General features: G+C 35.4%; 1 protein-coding gene across 1 annotated transcript in view; it reads right to left on the bottom strand.

The window, feature by feature from the left end:
- CATSPERB (cation channel sperm associated auxiliary subunit beta) overlaps window positions 1-22294 on the bottom strand; it is a 135234-nt gene that overhangs the window by 14261 nt on the left and 98679 nt on the right. Inside the window, exons 19-24 of the mRNA XM_007180882.2 lie at window positions 21509-21699; window positions 17106-17438; window positions 7790-7929; window positions 5424-5621; window positions 4574-4684; window positions 1155-1265 (exon numbers count right to left, since the gene is read on the bottom strand). Coding sequence (XP_007180944.1) covers window positions 1155-1265; window positions 4574-4684; window positions 5424-5621; window positions 7790-7929; window positions 17106-17438; window positions 21509-21699 — 1084 coding nt within the window. The remainder of the gene's footprint in view (window positions 1-1154; window positions 1266-4573; window positions 4685-5423; window positions 5622-7789; window positions 7930-17105; window positions 17439-21508; window positions 21700-22294) is intronic.

Below are 22294 nucleotides of genomic sequence, written 5' to 3'. Positions count from 1 at the left end.
TGCATCTTCTCGATCTGTGCCTCCATTGCTTTTCCGAGGTCCTGGATCATCTTCACTATCATTATTCTGAATTCTTTTTCTGGAAGGCTGCCTATCTCCACTTCATTTAGTTGTTTTTCTGGGGTTTTATCTCGTTCCTTCATCTGGTACATAGCCCTCTGTCTTTTCATCTTGTCTATCTTCCTGTGAATGTGGTTTTTGTTCCACAGGCTACAGGATTGTAGTTCTTCTTGCTTCTGCTGGCTGCCCTCCCAGTCATGATCTTTCAACCACACTCTAAACTCAGGCTCTGGAGTTCAAATCTAGCTCCATCACATATTAATGATGTGGTCTTTGGCAAATTACCAGGTCTTCTCTGTGCCTCAAATGAAATGAGACAAGTTATGGAGAAGCCTTAGAGCAGTACATGGTAGACAGTAAATGCTCAAGAAATACTGGAATTCAGCAAGGGTGGAGTTGTGGAGGTATACAATAGCAACCCTCATAATTTATTGACTGCTGACTCTATGCCCAATATTATAGTAAGCGATTTTATCTTTGTATAAAGTAATTTAAAATAATGCCATATACAGTCCAACAAGGCCTTTGAAATAGATCTACTTGAAAGTTATACCAAGTGCACAGGTAAGTCAGCTAATGCAGATACCAACATCAACTTGATACATGTCTGAATGTTTGGAGCCTAACAGAATGAAGTATTTGACACAGAACCCATTCTCTTAACCAATATATTATACTGTCTTCTATTTTGTCACTAGTACCTTGAGCTTTAAGTTCTATATTCTCAGAACCTGATACATGTTTGATAGTCAATACTTTTTTAAATGAATCAATATTCACCATAATCTAGTGTAACGTTTGACAGGTTATACATTGTTTTCACATAGATATAAGCATGTGTGTGTGTGTATCTTTATAAGAACCTGTGAAATGAACAAGGCAATGCAGATATTATTCTATTCCACAGATGACGTTAATTACCATGTCTGGGGACATTTAAATTCAAATATTTTTAGCTCTATGTCATATTTAATTCTATGTCATAATAAAACAGTATTTCTATGTCTTAGTTTTCATGTTGAACCAAAATGTGCATTTCAAAATCTTATTAATATGAAAATACTCTGTCTTCAGGAAATTAAAGATTATCTTACCTTTTCTCTGCAGTCTGAGAAAGCAACAGCATGTGAAAACTTCTGATCATTTGTGCAATTACACTCCTCCCGAGTAGACACATTTGCACACTGTTTGAATTTACCAGATTTCTGCAAATAGAATTAAAATAGGTTGATGTGCTTTTTTTGGTGGCAGAATTTCTGCAAACTGAGTAAATGTGCAATAAATATTTGTTGCCTGAATGAATAAAATCCCTGAGAAGTTAAAAAGGGAAAAAAATCCATTAATAATAAAGTAAAAGCACAGTATTTCTGAATTTTGTCTCCTTGCTTGGAATGAACCCAAGTATCACTCAGCTGCTTGCTAGTTTACCTCAGGGCAGTTGATAGTCAACATGCATGGGACCCAGAAAGCCTGTGTCTTTCAGAATGCAGTAATTAAGATGCCCACCTCCATCGCTGGCATGGAAACTGAGACCTAAAAGAACAGACTTGATATGATGGGCTGCCGACTATGGATACTCTCCAAACCTACTATTTTGTACTTCTCTCTCCTCATAGCAGTCACTAAGGCTGTTTAAAATCTCCACTATAACCATCCACTTGTCATTCATTTTTTCATTTGATCACTCTTGCTAGAGATTGGTTTATTCGTTTTTTCAAAGAACTGGCTTTTGATTTTGATAATCAACTCTATTTCTAAAAACGTTATTCTTCCTTCTACTTCTTTTAAGATTACCATTCTCGTCCTCATTGCTTCGTTTTTTCTTCTTTTTATTGAGATAACATTTACCATTTTCAAGTGTACAATGCAGTGGGTTTTAGTATACTCACAATGTTATTCAGTCATCACCACTATCTAATTTCAGAACTAATTTGCTGCTTAGTTAGGTTCATTCAGCTCTTCCAATCTTTTGAGCTGTTTCACGATTACATTTTAAATTCTGATATCTTTTTTGTGTGTGTGATGTCTGTCTCCAATTTTTTTTCATGGTTGCAGTATGACTGAAACTGTTCTGAAATAATTATTTTGCTTATTCTAAAGTTTGCTTGTATTTATGATACTGTTTTCCAAGGCATGAGTTTTTTAGTTGTTTAGATTTATGCTTCTTTTTTATTATGGAAGTTTTCTTCAAATATTTGGTGTTTTACAGTTGTCTGCTTATCCTTGGAGAGTCTAACTACCAACTCTGCATATGGAATGACATCACACATGATTGTCTAGTAAGGGGATGATGCCAGCATAACAAGAAGTCACAGTGTTGGTTCAGATGTACTTTTTTCTCAGCTGTTATATTTTGAGGTGATCAGAGGCAGAATTACATAAATTTTGAGCAGTCTGCTCCACTAGATGATGCTATTTAATTTGTATAACTTTTAAAGCTTATTCTCCCCCATTAAAGATCCACGAAGATGTCATGTTTATCTTGTTCACTGTTGTCTCCCCAGAGAAGATCTGTTTGTACAGTGTCTGATAACTCTGGAAATGCTGAAATTAACATTTGTTGAATGTATAAAAGGTGCCCCCCTCAAAACCTGTTATTTACTTATGTGTAAATTAGATACATTTCCTATTCAACTCCCAAGAAACTCCAGAAGAAAAAAAAAATCCAAACGAAGGATTTCCATGTAAATATATTAAACTCATATTTCAATAGAGGAGGCTTGCGTCTAGTGACATATCAGACTTTATCTTTGGAAGAAACTGCAACTGAAGAATTCAGTATTTGAGCTGCTCATTGCCTGGAGCAGAGCTGCTTACCCTGAAATCCAAGATTCAACAAGAAGTCAACCTCGTGTGTGTGTGTGTCTGTAATCATATGTGTATAAATGTGTATTATTCGTTTGTTAAACAATTTTTAAGCACTCCCTATGTCGGGCACTTTTCTGGGTACTAAAGATATTGTGGAGAATAAAATAGATTAAAAAAAACCCAAAAATAACCCTGCTTTATGTAGCTTACCTTTTACTGAAATACAATAAATAAATGGGTAAAATATGTAAAATTGTAAAAGTGCAGTGAAGAAAAATAAGGCAGGGAAGGGGGACAGGAGTGGGCATCAGTGGAGGTGGAGGTTACAATTCTAAATAGAGTGGCCAAGGAAGGTCTCACAATGATGGTGACATTTAAGCAAAAATCTGAAGATGGTGATGGAATGTGCTATGTGATATCTGGCAGAAGTACATTCCAGACAGAGGAAATTTTTGAAACTTAAAGACCCTGAGGTGGAAATATGTCTGGTATACTTGAAGAACAGCAAGGAGGCCAATGTGTGCAGAACAGAGTGACCTGTGGGAAATCAGGTCAGATGTGAAGCCAAGGCTGAACCACAGAGGACCTTATAAACCATTGTAAGAATTTGGCTTTTACTCTGAATGAGATGGGAAGATGATGAAGAATTTTGAATAAAAGAAACAACCATTTTCTGTCTTTGTGTGTGTGTGTATGTTCATGAATGGATATGAATGTCTGCTTGTTCATATGTATATGCAGTTAGGTGCGTTTTTCTCGAGAGAGATATTACAGGTATCTGTGAGGTTTCCTTGGGAAGCTACCCCATGATGTACTTTTCTTTTTTTTAAAAAAGTATTTATTTATTTTGGCTGCACCGGGTCTTTATTGCAGCACGCAATTTACATATTTAGTTACATATGCATGCGGGCTTCTTAGTTGCGGCATGCACGCAGGACCTAGTTCCCCTGATCAGGGATCAAACCCAGGCCCCCTGCATTGAGAGCTTGGAGTCTTACCCACTGGACCACCAGGGAAGTCCTGATGTATTTTTCTTTTGAGTCTAGTGGTTTCTCTCTGTTCTACCTTGCTCACCCTGACTCCAGAGAGGCAGAGTGCTGCTGGGGTTTGGTTGTTTTCTAGGCGGATCCTCGGCAGGAGTTCAAATGAGTCTATGTTGGAGCAAACACTCTTCTCTCCTTTTGGACATCATTCCTTTCACAGAGCTGTGAGATGGGTCTGAGGCCCCTTTCACTTAAAAAACCATGTTCTCACTCTACCTATTCTCTTTGAAATTCAAATGGGAGCTAGGGAGAGGTCAAGGGGAAAGAGTCCATTTAGACTTCTTAGTTCCAAAACTGTACCCAGGAGTAGCAGTAAGAGAAGAAAAGGCTAAAGAAGTAGTAGGAGGAACAGGGATAGCAGTAGTATTAGTATTAGTATTAGTATTAGTATTAGTATTAGTAGTATTAGTAGTATTAGTAGTAGTAATAGTAGTAGTAGTAGTAATGAGGGAGGAGGAGAGGGAAGGGGAGGGGGAGGAGCTGGAGGGGGGAGGGGGAGAGGGAGGGTGAGGAGGAGAAGAAGTAGTGATGTTATCAGGGCGGATTATGCTTAATGCATCTTCTCATTTAACCTCCACAGCTAGGTCTGTCCATCTGTAATTTTACTGAATGATTTCTTGAATTCAAATGAATACTAGTATATCTGCAGAAAAAATATTTACCTTTGACTTGTGAAATAGATTTCTTGGTATGGGTTTGCTAGGATCTGCATGATAAAAATTATCTGTAAGTGGAATAGCTATTCCCATATTAGAGGGAGGCCTGTAGTTTATCTGAAAATGATTAAACAAAGTTAGTGTAAAGTTCATTATTATTTACTAAGTCTTTCATTTAAAAATCTTGATTTTCCAGAAAAGCATTCAAAACAAATATTTCACTTTCAGCTCCTGGTAGTTAAGTAAATGTCTCTTGCTCCAGCACTCCCTCAACCCATGGTAATACAACTTGGACCTTGTAAATAAGTGAAAAAAGTTTTAGAACCTAAAGTAGCTGTCATAAAGTCAATGCAATAAAGTTTAAACACCTTATAAAGAGGCTTAGTGACATATTTAGTAAATAATTCTTCAAGTTTGGTTTTTTTTTGGTCACAAAGAAAATTATAAGTAATAAGTTAACAAAGATATTTTTAAAAGAGTCACAGAGTCTGACAAGGCAAAAATTAAAATTGTTATTACATTGAAATGGGACCTGTAAGATATATCAGCTCAGGATGAGAATGAATCAACTTAAGGGCAAATAACTGTATATATTGTGAAAGCCCAAGATTATGCCACCATAATATAGCATAAAACGTGATATTAATAATGATAAGACTAAGTTACCAAGAAAAATCATTATTTCAGAAAGTTTTCACATTTTAGTCATCATATCTTCAAAATGACATGAGGATTGAAAAATAACTGGGTTGTTTTGAGCATTTCAGGAAAGAAATGCTAAGACCGAATGGCCAGCCGATCATACAAAAGTAATCTATCACTGGTACCCTTCAAACAATCTGCTTAGGTTTCTTACTGGCAAAACTTTGATCATATTAAAACCTTGACTGTCCATGTGAACTCCACTGATCCAGTCCTCCAATGGGATAATTTCACTAGGAATGTGATGCATAGACTTGAGATAACTACAGCTGCTTTTCAACGTTGGCACGAATGTTGTAACAAGACACTCAGTCGATGCTCCCCAGACAATAAACGCCAGTGAAGTTGAACCCTGGAAATATCCAAATAAATGAGGGTTATTTAAATAACTGTTATCGGCTGAACTGTGTCTACTCCATATGTTGAAGTCTTAACCTCCAGTATCTCAGAATGTGATTGTATTTGGAGATAAGGCCTTTAAAGAGGCAAAAGTTAAGATGAGATCATTAGGGTAGGCTCTAATCCAATATGATGAGTGTCATATAACAACAGGAAATTTGAAAACAGACACACACAGAGGGAAGACCATGTGAAGACACAGGGAGAAGACAGCCATCTGCAGACCAAGGAGAGAGGCCTTAGAAGAAACCAACCCTTCCAGTGCCTTGATCTTGGCTTCTAGCCTCTGGAACTGTGAGAAAATAAATTTCTGTTGTTTAAGCCACTCAGTCCATAGTATTTTGTTATGGCAGCCCTGGCAAACTAGCACAGTACCCAAGTAAAGAATACAGAAAATGAAAATGAAAAGAAATAGAAAAAGAATGATAATAGAAAACAGAAAGAGAGTCATAAGTTTGATCATAACAATCTGTTTGAGGATAAATCTTAACAGAAGACATATTCTTTTCCAGGAAGAAATACATTCCAATCTAATTGCCTGTGGGTGACATTTGGAAATGAGCAAGGATCAAGTGTTTATTATTAAATAAACACTATTATTGGATGTAGTTGGACGTAAATCCAACTTAGAATGGCAAGGCTTCCCTCATTCATTGATGAGCATTGACATTTGCTTGGATAATACGAGTAAAATAACTTCCATTGGTATACATTTTGAAAAGAAGATACTCACTTAGCAATCACTGTATTTCACAAAGATATGTTTTTAGTAGAAATTTATGTACAAAAACCATATTTGAACCTTGCATGATATTAAACATTAACAAAATTTGATAAATTCTGTTTGAAATTTTTAAGTACTTCTTGAAATTAAAAAATGTAGAAATACTAATAATTATACTGATATAGTAGACTCTAGTAGTTTTGCCCCCATCTCTATACTCTGTAAGCCATTAAAAATAATCTATTTTTAATGAATTTTTGCTAAAACACATTGAACCAGAATTTAAGCAGGGTTCTACTATTAAAGGAAATTTGGGGTGGGAGGAGGGGGGTGGCACAAGTTCAATAAGAAATAAGGAAGTAAACAGAAAAATCTAGAATACTGGAGATTCTACAACATAACTGACTCAATTGCTACAATTCAATGGCAGGGGAAGAAAATGGAGTCATACCTACCTTAAACTAAAAGAAACTTAAGAGATTAATAAATAACCACATACTGTGTGACTCTTGTTTGGATCCCAATTCAAACAAACCAACCCAAAACTCTTTTTTTTTTGAGAAAATTGGGGGAATTTGATTATGGACTGGGTTTTATAGGATACCAAAAAAAAATTCATTCAAAAAATTTCAGGGATGATAATGGCATTCTTGTTATGTGAGAGATAATACACATATTTTTTGGAGATATGTATGGAAGCATATAGGAGTGAAATGACATAATGTCTGCTACTCATTTAAAAGTATGTCAGAATATAAACCAAAAAAAATTAAATAGAGATGATAAAACAGAAGTATCAAAACCTTGACTATTGTTTAATTTGAGAAATAGGTATATGGAAATTCTTCTTTTGTCTATATCTGAAAATATTCATGATAAACAGATTGTAGAATTTGCAGAAAAATATTTATTGACATAAAAGGATTAAACTATATAATTAAGTGGAAGGAGCAAATTTTTAAAAATGTATGTACAATGCTCTCCCAGTTTTAGGGGGAAAAAAAGGAAAATACTATAAATTCATAGTGATTGAGCATTTTCTATGTGCCAGACATTGTTTTAGATGGCCTACCTGAATTATCACATTTAATTCTCAAAACAATCCTATGAGGTAGGTATTATTAGTATCACTTCCATTTTATAGATGAGGAAACTTAAAGTAACTTTCCTAAGCTCACAAAAACAGTACCAGCAGTGAAAACTAACTCAGGTAGTCTTTTCCAGAGCTCACTTTTTAAATCTCTATCACATAAAGCCTTTTCGTAATTCCCAAAATGTTAAAAGTGTTTAGTCATCCTTGATAGGTAGGATTATGAATAATTTTTCCTTTTTCTTAGCTTATATTCTAAATTTTCTATAATCAATAGATATTTTTTAATAATTAAAGAAAAACTTACTTGACGTAAAGTTTTGCTGGCTGCAGAAATTTCCATTAGATAACTATCAGTGCCATCAAAATGGCCTTCAACTTTAACTTCCAACAAATTTGGGTTTCCAACGACTACTTTCAGTAGTGGGATTTCAAGTGTTTGAACACCTTTGGAAACAAAGCCAAGAGTGAACATGAAATCATGAAAATTTTAAGCAATTTCATAATGACTGGCTGATCAGAATTCTAGAACATCTACAGAATCTATTTATACAGAGTTATCTTTAATGGTTCTTAGAAAAATTTAACTTTGCAAATATTTTCTCCTAATTTTTTTCAAAGAAATATTGCTCCCCTCCACCCCTCATTCCTCAGCCAGGTTCTCGAAGGCAGTCACTTGGATAGTCTTGGTCACACTGAGTTGGCTAACTCAGTAGAGAAACTGAGAATACACGCTCAATTTAAAGGGCTGTCACTCAGTTGCTGCCAAGAGAAAAACCCTAGGCAGTTAACACAATATGTCATTAGGCCACTTCCTGCCTTCAGGGCCCCTGTTTGCAATCTCTCCATACTGAGAAATTTAATGGAAAGAGAGATTTGAAAGACCATGTAATCTAACTGCCATCTTTACTAATTAGTAAATCAGAGCTGAGTAGTAAATAAGTTGCCTCAAGTCTCAGCTCTAGCAGTTTCCCTTAAATCAAAGTGATCTGGCCAGTGCTTCCTAAACTATAACTGGGGATTTTGTTAGAATGCCAATTCTGACTTAACAGTTCTGAGGAGGGGGCTGAGATTCCACATCCTGTCCCCTTCATACCTTTATTGAGGTACACTGACAAATAAAATCGTATATTTTTAAAGTGTATAATGTGGAGATTTGTTGTACTTATACATTGTGAAATGATTACAATTAAGTTAATTAATACAGCCACCACCCCACATTGTGTGTGTGTGTGTGGTGGGAACACTTAAGATCTAGTCTTTTAGCAAATTTCAACTATAGAGTACAGTATTATTAACTATAGCTATCGTGCTATGTATTATATCCCCAAGACATTTATTTTATAACTGGAAGTTTGTACTCTTTGACCAACATCTGCCCATTTTCTCCATTCCCCAGCCCCTGGCAACCAGCACTCTATTTCTATGAGTTAGGCTTTTTTTTTTTTAAGATTCCACATATGAGTGAGATCACACACTACTTGTCTTTCTCTGGCTTATTTCACTCAGCATAATGTCTTCCAGGTTCATCCATGTTGTTCATCCTTCTTTTTTATGGCTGTATAATATTTCTTTGTGCATATATACCACATTCCTTTATCCATTCATCTGTTGAAGGACCCTTACATTGTTTCCATACCTGGGCTATTGTGAGTAATGCTGCAATGAAAGTGGGAGTACAGATACCTCTTCAAGATACTGATTTTGTTTCCTTTAGATATATACCGAGAAGTGGGATTGCTAGATCATATGGTAGCTCTATTGTTAACTTTTTTGAGAAACTTCCACACTATTTTTCATAGTGACTGAACAAATTTATATTCCTACCAAGAGTGCAAAAGGGTTCCCTTTACTCCACATCCTCACCAGCACTTAACTATCTCTTGTCTATTTGATAACAGCCATTCTAACAGGTGTGAAGCGATATCTCATTATAGTTTGTTTGTTTTTTTTCTTTTTTTAACATCTTTATTGGAGTATAATTGCTTTACAATGGTGTGTTAGTTTCTGCTTTATAACAAAGTGAATCAGTTATACATATACATATGTTCCCATATCTCTTCCCTCCTGCGTCTCCCTCCCTCCCACCCTCCCTATCCCACCCCTCTAGGTGGTCACAAAGCACCGAGCTGATCTCCCTGTGCTATGCGGCTGCTTCCCACTAGCTATCTATTTTATATTTGGTAGTGTATATATGTCCATGCCACTCTCTCACCCTGTCACATCTTACCCCTCCCCCTCCCCATATCCTCAACTCCATTCTCTAGTAGATGTGTGTCTTTATTCCCATCTTGACACTAGGTTCTTCATGACCTTATTTTTTTTCTTTTTTCCTTAGATTCCATATATATGTGTTAGCATATTGTATTTGTTTTTCTCTTTCTGACTTACTTCACTCTGTATGACAGACTTTAACTCCATCCACCTCACTACCAATACCTCCATTTCGTTTCTTTTTATGGCTGAGTAATATTCCATTGTATATATGTGCCACATCTTCTTTATCCATTCATCTGATGATGGACACTTAGGTTGCTTCCACGTCCTGGCTATTGTAAATAGAGCTGCAATGAACATTGTGGTACATGACTCTTTTTGAATTATGGTTTTCTCAGGGTATATGTCCAGTAGTGGGATTGCTGGGTCGTATGGTAGTTCTATTTTTAGTTTTTTAAGGAACCTCCATACTGTTCATAGTGGCTATATCAATTTACATTCCCACCAACAGTGTACGAGGGTTCCCTTTTCTCCACACCCTCTCCAGCACTTACTGTTGGTAGGTTTTTTGATGATGGCCATTCTGACTGGTGTGAGATGATATCTCATTGTAGTTTTGATTTGCATTTCTCTAATGATTAATGATGTTGAGCATTCTTTCATGTGTCTGTTGGCAATCTGTATATCTTCTTTGGAGAAATGTCTATTTAGGTCTTCTGCCCATTTTTGGATTGGGTTTTCTGTTTTTTTTGTTATTGAGCTGCATGAGCTGCTTGTAAATCTTGGAGATTAATCCTTTGTCAGTTGCTTCATTTGCAAATATTTTCTCGCATTCTGAGGGTTGTCTTTTGGTCTTGTTTATGGTTTCCTTTGCTGTGCAAAAGATTTTAAGTTTCATTAGGTCCCATTTGTTTATTTGTGTTTTTATTTCCATTTCTCTAGGAGTTGGGTCAAAAAGGATCTTGCTGTGATTTATGTCATAGAGTGTTCTGCCTATGTTTTCCTCTGAGTTTGATAGTGTCTGGCCTTACATTTAGGTCTTTAATCCATTTTGAGTTTATTTTTGTGTATGGTGTTAGGGAGTGTTCTAATTTCATACTTTTACATGTACCTGTCCAGTTTTCCCAGCACCACTTATTGAAGAGGCTGTCTTTTCTCCACTGTATATGCTTGCCTCCTTTATCAAAGATAAGTTGACCATATGTGCGTAGGTTTATCTCTGGGCTTTCTATCCTGTTCCATTGATCTATGTTTCTGTTTTTGTGCCAGTACCAAACTGTCTTGATTACTGTAGCTTTGTAATATAGTCAGAAGTCAGGGAGCCTGATTCCTCCAGCTCTGTTTTTCTTTCTCAAGATTGCTTTGGCTATTCCAGGTCTTTTGAGTTTCCATACAAATTGTGAAATTTTTTGTTCTACTTCTGTGAAAAATGCCAGTGGTAGTTTAATAGGGATTGCATTGAATCTATAGATTGCTTTGGGTAGTATAGTCATTTTCACAATGTTGATTCTTCCAATCCAAGAACATGGTATATCTCTCCATCTATTTGTATCATCTTTAATTTCTTTCATCAGTGTCTTATAATTTTCTGCATACAGGTCTTTTGTCTCCTCAGGTAGGTTTATTCCTAGATATTTTATTCTTTTTGTTGCAATGGTAAATGGGAGTGTTTTCTTAATTTCACTTTCAGATTTTTCATCATTAGTGTATAGGAATGCAAGAGATTTCTGCGCAAATCAATCAACGTGATACATCATATTAACAAATTGAAGGAGAAAAACCACATGATCATCTCAATAGATGCAGAGAAAGCTTTTGACAAAATTCAACGCCAATTTATGATAAAAGCCCTGCAGAAAGTAGGCATAGAGGGAACTTTCCTCAACATAATAAAGGCCATATATGACAAACCCACAGCCAACATTGTCCTCAATGGTGAAAAACTGAAACCATTTCCACTAAGATCAGGAACAAGACAAGGTTGCCCACTCTCACCACTATTATTCAACATAGTTTTGGAAGTGTTAGCCACAGCAATCAGAGAAGAAAAAGAAATAAAAGGAATCCAAATTGGAAAAGAAGAAGTAAAGCTGTGACTGTTTGCGGATGACATGATACTATACATAGAGAATCCTAAAGATGCTACCAGAAAACAACTAGAACTAATCAATGAATTTGCTAAAGTAGCAGGATACAAAATTAATGCTCATTATAGTTTTGATTTGCATTTCCCTGATCATTAGTGATATTGAACACCTTTCCATATACCTGTTGGCCATTTGCATATCTTTGGAAAAATGTCTATTCAGGTCCTTTACACATTTTTTTTTATAAATGCTAAGTTATTTATTTATTTATTTATTTTTGGCTGTGTTGGGTCTTCGTTTCTGTGCGAGGGCTTTCTCTAGTTGCGGCAAGTGGGGGCCACTCTTCATCGCGGTGTGCGGGCCTCTCACTATCGCGGCCTCTCTTGTTGCGGAGCACAGGCTCCAGACGCGCAGGCTCAGCAGTTGTGGCTCACGGGCTTAGTTGCTCCGTGGCATGTGGGATCTTCCCAGACCAGGGCTCGAACCCGTGTCCCCTGCATTAGCAGGCAGATTCTCAACCACTGAGCCACCAGGGAAGCCCCTTTACACATTTTTAATTGGATTATTTGTTTGTTTGCTATTGAGCTGTATGAGTTCCTTTTATATTATAGATACTAACCCCTTATCAGATATATGGTTTGCAAATATTTTCTCCCACTCTATATGTTGCCTTTTCTTTTTTTTTTTTTTAACGTTTTTATTGGAGTATAATTGCTTTACAATGGTGTGTTAATTTCTGCTTTATAACAAAGTGAATCAGTTATACATATACATATATCCCATATCTCTTCCCTCTTGCTCTCCCTCCCTCCCACCCTCCCTATCCTTCTAGCTGGTCACAAAGCACCGAGCTGATCTCCCTGTGCTATGCGACTGCTTCCCACTAGCTATCTATTTTACATTTGGTAGTGTTTATATGTCCATATATATACTACCACTCTCTCACTTTGTCCCAGCTTACCCTTCTCCCTCCCCGTGTCCTCAAGTCCATTCTCTAGTAGGTCTGCGACTTTATTCCCGTCTTGCCCCTAGGTTCTTCATGAACTTTTTTTTTTTTAGATTCCATATATATGTGCTAGCATACGGTATTTGTTTTTCTCTTTCTGACTTACTTCACTTTGTATGACAGACTATAGGTCCATCCACCTCACTACAAATAACTCAATTTCGTTTCTTTTTATGGCTGAGTAATATTCCATTGTATATATGTGCCACATCTTCTTTATCCATTCATCTGTTGATGGACACTTAGGTTGCTTCCATGTCCTGGCTATTGTAAATAGAGCTGCAATGAACATTGTGGAACATGACTCTTTTTGAATTACGGTTCTCTCAGGGTATATGCCCAGTAGTGGGATTGCTGGGTCGTATGGTAGTTCTATTTTTAGTTTTTTAAGGAACCTCCATACTGTTCATAGTGGCTATATCAATTTACATTCCCACCAACAGTGTACGAGGGTTCCCTTTTCTCCACACCCTCTCCAGCACTTACTGTTGGTAGGTTTTTTGATGATGGCCATTCTGACTGGTGTGAGATGATATCTCATTGTAGTTTTGATTTGCATTTCTCTAATGATTAATGATGTTGAGCATTCTTTCATGTGTCTGTTGGCAATCTGTTTATCTTCTTTGGAGAAATGTCTATTTAGGTCTTCTGCCAATTTTTGGATTGGGTTGTTTGTTTTTTTGATATTGAGCTGCATGAGCTGCTTGTAAATTTTGGAGATTAATGCTTTGTCAGTTGCTTCACTTGCAAATATTTTCTTCCATTCTGTGGGTTGTCTTTTTGTCTTGTTTATGGTTTCCTTTGCTGTGCAAAAGATTTTAAGTTTCATTAGGTCCCATTTGTTTATTTGTGTTTTTATTTCCATTTCTCTAGGAGTTGGGTCAAAAAGGATCTTGCTGTGATTTATGTCATAGAGTGTTCTGCCTATGTTTTCCTCTGAGTTTGATAGTGTCTGGCCTTACATTTAGGTCTTTAATCCATTTTGAGTTTATTTTTGTGTATGGTGTTAGGGAGTGTTCTAATTTCATTCTTTTATATGTAGCTGTCCAGTTTTCCCAGCACCACTTATGGAAGATTGCTTTTTCATTTTGTTTTTTGTTTCCTTTGCTGTGCAAAAGTTTTTTAGTTTGATATAGTCCCATTTGTTTACTTTTGCTTTTATTTCCTTTGCTTGTGGTATCACATCCAAAAAAAATCATTGCCAAGACCAATGTCAAGGGGGTTTTTCCTTTATGGTTTTTTTTTCTAGGATTTTTATGGTTTCAAGTCTTACATTTAAGTCTTTAATCCATTTTGAATTAATTTTTGTGAGTGGTGTAAGTTAGGGGTCCAGTTTTATTCTTTTGCACATGGCTGTCCAGTTTTCCCAATACCATTTATTGAAGAGACTATTCTTTCCCCATTGGCTCCCTTGTCAAAACTTAGTTGACTGTGTATGCATGGGTTTATTTCTGGGATCTCTACTCTGTTCCATTGGTTTATATGTCTGTTTTTATGCCATTACCATAATGTTTTGGTTAATATAGCTTTGTAATAGAGTTTCAAATTAAGAAGTGTACTTCCTCCAGCTTTGTTCTTTCTCAACATTGCTTTGGCTACTCAGGGTCTTTAATGTGAATACACCACATTAACAGAATGAAAGATAAAAATTATTATCTCAGCAGATATAGAAAAAGCATTTGACAAAATTCAACATCCATTCATGAATAAAACTCTCAACAAATTAGGTTTAGAAGGAATGTCCTTCAACACAATATAGGCCATATGTGACAAGTCCATAGCTAACATCATACTCATCATACTCAAGCTTAAAGCTTTTCCTCTAAGATGAAGAACAAGACAAGGATGTTCCCTCTCACCACTTCTACTCAACACAGTACTGGAAGACTTATCCAGAGCAATTAGGAAAGAAAAAAGGCATCCAAATCAGAAGGGAAGAAGTAAAATTGTGTCTGTTTGCAGATGACAGAATATTATATTTAGAAAACCCTAAAGGCTCTACCAAAACAGTGTTAGAATAAAAAGGTTCAGCAAAGTTGCAGGATAAAAAAATCAATGCAGAAAAATCAGTTGTGTTTCTATACACTAGCAATGAACTAGCTGAAAGAGAAATTAAGAAAATGACCCCATTTATAGCACCATCAAAAAGAACAAAGTATTAGGAATAAATGTAACCAAGGAGGTGAAAGACATGTACACTGAAAACTATGACACCAGTGAAAGAAACTGAAGATGACACAAATAAGCTGAAAGACATCTCATGTTCATGAATTGGAAGAATTAATATTGTTAAAGTGTCCATACCATCTAAAGCAATCTACAGATTGTAATTCCTATCAAAATTCCATTGGCATTTTTCACAGAAATACAAAAGAAAACCCTAAAATTTGTATGCAACCACCAAAGACTGTGCATTTCTTACAAGCACCCAGGTGATGCCAATGAAGCTGGTCCAGGGACCACATCTTGAATAGCATGGACTAGGTTTTTCTTCAAAGAGGTAACTGAGTTGATTTGCTGATTATTATTTGTTTCTTCAAACTGAACAAGTTTAAAATATAACAAATTAGTTGTTAAATGCAATTAAAGCTAAAATAGTTAGAACATTTGGGATTTGTACTGGAATACAGAGAAATAACAAAGGAACAGAATTTTTAAAACCCAGAAATGGTCAAAATAATAGGTAAATTGCATTGTTTTTAAAAATCAGTGAAGACAAAATACATTATTCAATAAGTGATGTTGGAACAACTACCTAATCACCTGTAATACACCAAAACAAAGTGTAGATAAATTAAATAATTAGATGGAAAGTTAAAGCCATAAAATTAAAACCCTAAAATTACTTGAAGGAAATACGGACAATTAGTCATATAATCAGAGAAAGTTCTAAGGGTTTCAGAAAGAAGTTTTTTCAGAATATTTAGTCCACAATACTGACGGAAATAGAAATACATGTCTCCAATTTTTTTCAAAGCCTATAATTTTCATTTTTATAAATTGCATTTGGTTATGTTTTTCAAATAAGCTTGTTTTTTTAAAATAGTGTTTTGTCCTTTCATCATGGTTCATATGCTTTCTTTTATCTCTTTAAGAGTTTTACATATTTTATACTTTACAATTGTTTTTATAGTGTCTTTCTGATTTTTCCATTAACTCAAGATTAAAACTTTGTTTCCTATGCTTGTTGAGTTTCTCTTATGTTGGGTCATTTCCTTACATGGTTTTAAAATTCTTTTCCTCAATTTATGTTCATGAAGATTGATTTTTCTGTGGAATTCCATGTTACCTTGTTTATGAAAGTATTCCTACAGAGGGTTTTGTGCTTCCTTATGCTGGGACCCAGGCATTGTAATGATGTCTCAGTTTGGGATTCTTGTATTTGGTGGGTAGTGTCTAGGTGTTACACAGTCTTGGAGTTTGGGTTTTTTACAAGATATTCTTTGAGTCCCGTGGAGATGACAATCTCCCTACCTCTTTCTTTGAGTTGTTGGGTAGTGTTTTCCTTATCCTCTCTTCACCCTTCATGATTTGATGGTTCCAGCTTTACTTAATGTTCTCATTTCCAACTTCCTACCACAAGGTAGAAATGTCTAAAGGTCTACATCTTCTACCAATGCTTGGGCATTAAAATTCATCCCACTGCCTATATGGCCCATGTCTGAGCCTCAAAACCTTCCAGGAGCCACATATTAGCTAATTTTTTTGACTTTGAGTTCCCTTTTCATTTCTGGTGACAGGATTTTCTATTTTCCCTCCCCTTCCTTCCATATTTTCCCCTCAATTTCTAGCTCAGTAATTTACTAAAATTTTTTGTTTTATTTCTTTCCAATATGCCATTTCCCCATCATTTTTAGTAAGTTTTATATTAGTTTTGTAATAAATAAATACCTTGAAAAATGGAGAAAAGTATAGAATTCTATTTAAAAGTCTTTTTCTTTTTTGGTTTAAAATAAATACTTGAAATGATTATAACAACACCAAGGTAATTATATGTTTTCTTTTCAGAGGGCAGCAAAAACCTAAACTAAAATCCTGTGTCTATTTGGGCTGATAATTTAAGCTTATTTATAAAATAAGGACTATAATCTAGCCTTTTAGGGTTGTTATAAACATTACATTTTAAAATGAATTAAAAAATCATTTAATACAGAGCTTTGCATAAGTGCTCAATAATTAGAACTAATACTGTTATTGGTAGAATGCCACCTACTACAGAAACCAAAGATAAAGGAAATATCAGAGAGTATATTTTACATTCAAGAAAAGCAATAACATCTCCTTTTGATATTTCCCAATAAAAATAAACTTACCTTTTGTATTAGGTATGACTTTAATTTTTAAAGCATGAGATTTCCCCAGATCAATGTATTTCAGGACATTGAGGGATAGTGAGTCATCATGTTGTTGAAACCAGTAATTACATGGTTTTGAATGTATGTTCCATGTTCGTCCATCCCTTTGTCCAAAGTTGTATAAGAACCAGGAGCCTTTTAGAAAGGTCATATTGTGGGGTACTGTTTCAGGCATGGTAGCGATAGCTAAAGCATTCTCATTATCTAAAATCCTTGTGATCAGGAAGCTGCTGTAACCGGGAATCACCACAGTCTTTTCTATATCCGAATCTTGAAATGAGGAAGTAACACCTGAAGCTAAAACAGGAATGATTTGGTATAAAATAAAACAGCCAATGTTCTGCAAGCAATACTGGTGGACATAATTGAGGAATACACCAGTTGAGTTTTTAAATTATGGTCTTAACTAGAGGATACATTTGCCAGATTTCAGGTTATAATTCAAATTATTTTGTAGAAAGTGTATTGCAAATATGCCAAGCACAGTTTTTACTGTGAAACTAGTTCTATAAAATTCTCAGCAGAAAAAAACCACATAGGGCTAAGTAATTATAAGAAATCTGATTTCTTTACCATAGAACTGGTAAGAGCCTTAATAACCCAGAGTCTTTATTGTGATTTTATAAGAGAAGGATAATGTAGCTAGTGTTTTCCCTAGGGCCTAAAGGTCTGCCTATTACATAGCAGATGCTCAATAAATATTTGTTGAATAAATGAATAATTGATTGCTTAAGAAGAGCATGAAGATTTAGAAGAAAAGAGGCTTGAGGGCAGGACCATAAGGAACACCATCATGTAAAAATGGGAAGGAAAAAAAAACTCCACAAAGGAGACAAAGAAGAAATGATTGGAGAAAATCCATCAGAGAGGATATGAGGGAAGCCAAAAGATGGCTGTTTGAAGGAGAGGGAAGTCATCATTTTAAATGTTTTTGAACCATGTCAACAATGATACTCACCTCGTTCTGAAAAAATAAGTAGAAGTAGTCAGAAGAGAATCTCATAATTCCCTTTATTATGCACACATGCTCTAATTTTTCCCATTTCAACAAACCAACAAAAATCCTTTCCTACAATCCCTCCAACTACCACATCATTTCTCTCCTCCCTTTCATTGTGAAATTCCCTGAAAGGGCTGCCTTTATTCACTATCTTCAATTCCTCGCCTCTCGTAAGTTTTTAAACCTAACCCAATCAGACTTTTGTCTACATGACTCCACCCAAGAACAGCTTTTATCAAGGTTGCCAATGACTTGACACAGATCCATTGGGCAGTTTTCTCTCCTCGTCTTACCTCACCTCTTGGCAGCATGTAGCACAGCATCATTCCCTCCTTCTTGAAGTACCTTCTTCACTTGGTTTCTGAGACACACTCTCTTAGTTCTTCTAGCAGACCATCTGGTCTTCCTGTTCTCTGACCACTAACTGTTGGACCTCAGACTTTTTCGTTTCTATACCTACACTAGCTTTCCCAGTGATCTCATCTTATCTCATAGCATTAACTATCGTATATGCTGACCACTTGATTCCCCCCCCCCTTTTTGAGATATAACTGATATATAACATTAGTTTCAGGTGTACAACACAATTTGATATTTGTATGTATTGCAAAATAATAACCACAAAAATCTAGCTAACATCCATCACCACACACAGTTACAACTTTTTTTCTTGTGAGGAAAACTTTTAAGATCTACTCTCTTAACAACTTTGAAATATACAACGCAGTGTTAGCTATAGTCACCATGTTTTATATTACATTCCTATGACTTATTTATTTTATAATTACAAGTTTATATCTTTTGATCCCTTCACTGAACCCCCACCTCTGGCAACTACCAATCTATTCTGAGTTTATTTATTTGTTGTTTGCTTGTTTTTAGATTTCACATATAAGTGACATCATACAGTATTTGTCTTTCTCTGTCTGACTTATCTCACAATAATGCCCTCAAAATTCATCCATGTTGTTGCAAGTGGCAAGATTTCCTCCTTTTTTATGGTTGAATAATATTTTACTGTATATATATATATATATATATATACAAACCCAATTTTCTTTATCCATTCATCTATCAATGGACACAGGTTGCTTCTATATCTTGGCTACTGTAAATAATGCTGCAATGAACAAGGGGGAGTATATATCTTTTCAAGTTAGCATGCTCATTTTCTTTGGATAAATACTCAGATGTGGAATTGCTTGATCATATGGTAGTTCTATTTTTAATTTTTTGAGGAACCTTTATATTGCCTTCCATAGTGACTGCACCAATTTACATTCCCACCAACAGTGCACAAGGATTCCCTTTTCTACACATCCTCCCCAACAATTTTTATTGCCTGTCTTTTTTTTTTAATATTTATTTATTTGGTTGCACTGAGTCTTAGTTGCAGCTCCAGGGTTCCTTAGTTGTGGCTCACCAGCTCCTTAGATGCAGCATGGGGGCTCCTTACTTGTAGCATGTGAACTCGTAGTTGCAGCATGCATGTGGGATCTAGTTCCCTGACCAGGGCTCGAACCTGGGCCCCCTGTATCGGGAGCACAGAGTCTTATCCACTGCACCACCAGAGAAGGCGAAGGTATGTATTTACTGGTGGATAAATACATACCTGCACCAAAGAATGTATATGTTAACATGTTAAGGCCGAATACATACCACCTTATGTATTAAGGTGGATAGGTATGTATTTATTGGCAGTTTGTTAATTGTTTCCTAGGTGTTTTATACTTTCTCTGTTCCTTTCTTCTTTTGCTCTCTTTCTTTGTGATTTGATGATTTTCTGTGGTTATCTGTAGTGGCTTAGATTCCTGTTTATTTTGTGTATCTACTATAGGTTTTTGCTTTGTGGTTACCACTGGGCTTACATAAAACAACTTATATTTATAATAGTCTATTTTAAGTTGATAACAACTTAAGTTTGAATGCATTCTAGGGCTCTACATTTCTACCCCCTCAATTTATGTTTTTGATATCACAATTTACATATTTTTATCTTGTGTATCCATTAACTAATTATTGTAGTTAGTTTTTTTACTACCTTTGTCTTTAACTTTCATACTAGCTTTATAAGTGATTAACTACCACATTTACAACATAAGATTATTCTAAATTTTACTATATATTTGCCTTTACCAGTGAAATTTATACTTTCACACATTTTACTTTTACTGATTAGCCCTCTTTTGTTTCACCTTAAAGAAATTCCTGTAACATTTCATGTAAAGCCAGTCTAGGATGATGAACTCGTTTGGTTTTTGCTTGTCTGGAAAACTCTTTATCTCTCCTTCAATTCTCCATGACAATGTTGCTGGTAGATAGATATACTTGGTTGGCAATTTTTTTCTTTCAGCACTTTGACTATATCATGTCATTCCCTTCTGATGTGCAAAGTTTCGGTTGAAAAATCTGCTGACAGTCTTATGGGGGGGTTCTACTGTAAGTAACGAGTTATTTTTCTCTTGCCACTTTTAAGATTCTCTTCTTGTCTTTAACTTTTGACACTTTAATTATAATGTGTGTTGGTGTGGGTCTCCCTGGGTTCATCTTATTTGGAACTCTATAGGCTTCCTGGATCTGGATGTCTGTTTCTTTCCCCAGGTTATAGAAGCTTTCAGCCATTATTTGTTCAAATAATTTTTCTGCTCCTTTCTCTCTCCTCCTTCTGACTGCTCAAATGTATTTCTCCAGTCCAGAGGTCTTTCCTGAACTCCAGACTTGTCTTTCTATATATCTACCTTATTTTTCCACTTGGATGAGTAACAGACATCTTACATTTAATATGATCTCTCACCTGATTATTGCAATAGCCTCTTAACTGATTTCTCTGCTTTCCTTCTTGCCCTCTCTCTGTCACATGCCCAGTCTGTTCTCAACAGAGCAGCTAGTTCAATCACGTCACTTTCTGCTCAAAACACTCCAAAGGCTCATTTACTCAGAGTAAAACCCAAATCCTTACAATAAGCTATATTAACTTTTGCTATGTATCTATCATATAATCCTTTGAAATAGAAATATGCTATATGACAGTGATTCAAAATTATTTCATTATGTAGGGTAAAGTCTGGACTTCTTGACTTTTCTCACTGTTCCTGAGCACTGTTTAAGACAAAATAACATCATATTATAGAAATAAATGATAGGTGTTACTATTGATGAAATATCAATGAAGTGATAGCTAGGTTTCATTATATTAGAAATAAAGAATTCCTCCAGGAATCTAAGTATATGTAGACTTCTGTAGATTACCAATTGGACTAAATTTTGAAATCTATTGTTCTATAAAAGAGCATGAACACTCTTCCCAAAAGATAATTTCTCATTTTCCCCAGCCATCAGAGAGATATATTACTACACTTACTTTGTAATTGAAGACTAAGCTTATAGGAGAAAGTTCCAGCTTGATTAATGGAAAGGGAACTAGACAAACAAGAGCTTTCATGCACTTCCTCTATTCCAAAAGGGTCTATAATTTCTGCAATAACTGACGACAAAAATCCTTCAGGAGTGTTATGTTGCAATATCTTTCTTATGTAAGCTGTTCCAGTTTTCCTAAAAACAAACCAACAAACATCATGCAACTTGGGTGAAACAGTGGCTTAAATTGGCAAGTTCATAACCATATAATTTATAAATAAAATTTACCACAAATGGCTAACAAATGAATATTTGAGTAACATTTGTTCAACCTCATTAGTAATCAATGAAATGTCAATTACAGCAATGGGATCTGATTTTTCACCTATCAAATTAGGAAAGGTTTTTAAAAGACAGTGTTTAATAGTGGTAAGAATTTAGTGGAGATAGGCACTAATGGGATTGTAAACTGGTACAAGATTCCTAGAAAGCAATTTGACATTATGCATTAAGAGCTCTAATATTATTTTTTTCACCCTCTGATTCCATAAATCTACTGATAGGGTTCTATCTTAAGGAAAAAACTTGAAACACAGAGGGGGAGAAAAGCTTTCCATACAAAGATGTTCACCACAGCATTATGATAAAAGCTAGAAATAAAAATGCCAACAATAGGAAAATTAAGTAAATGATAATACCTGATCTACCTAGGCAAAATACATCTATTAAAATGCTACTTACAAAGAGTTTTTAATTACCTAAGGAAAGTGGTCACATTATAATGTCAAAA

Source organism: Balaenoptera acutorostrata, chromosome 3 (assembly GCF_949987535.1).
Source record: "Balaenoptera acutorostrata chromosome 3, mBalAcu1.1, whole genome shotgun sequence".
Taxonomy (NCBI): Eukaryota; Metazoa; Chordata; class Mammalia; order Artiodactyla; family Balaenopteridae; genus Balaenoptera; species Balaenoptera acutorostrata.
This window is presented reverse-complemented; position numbering and strand designations above follow the sequence as displayed.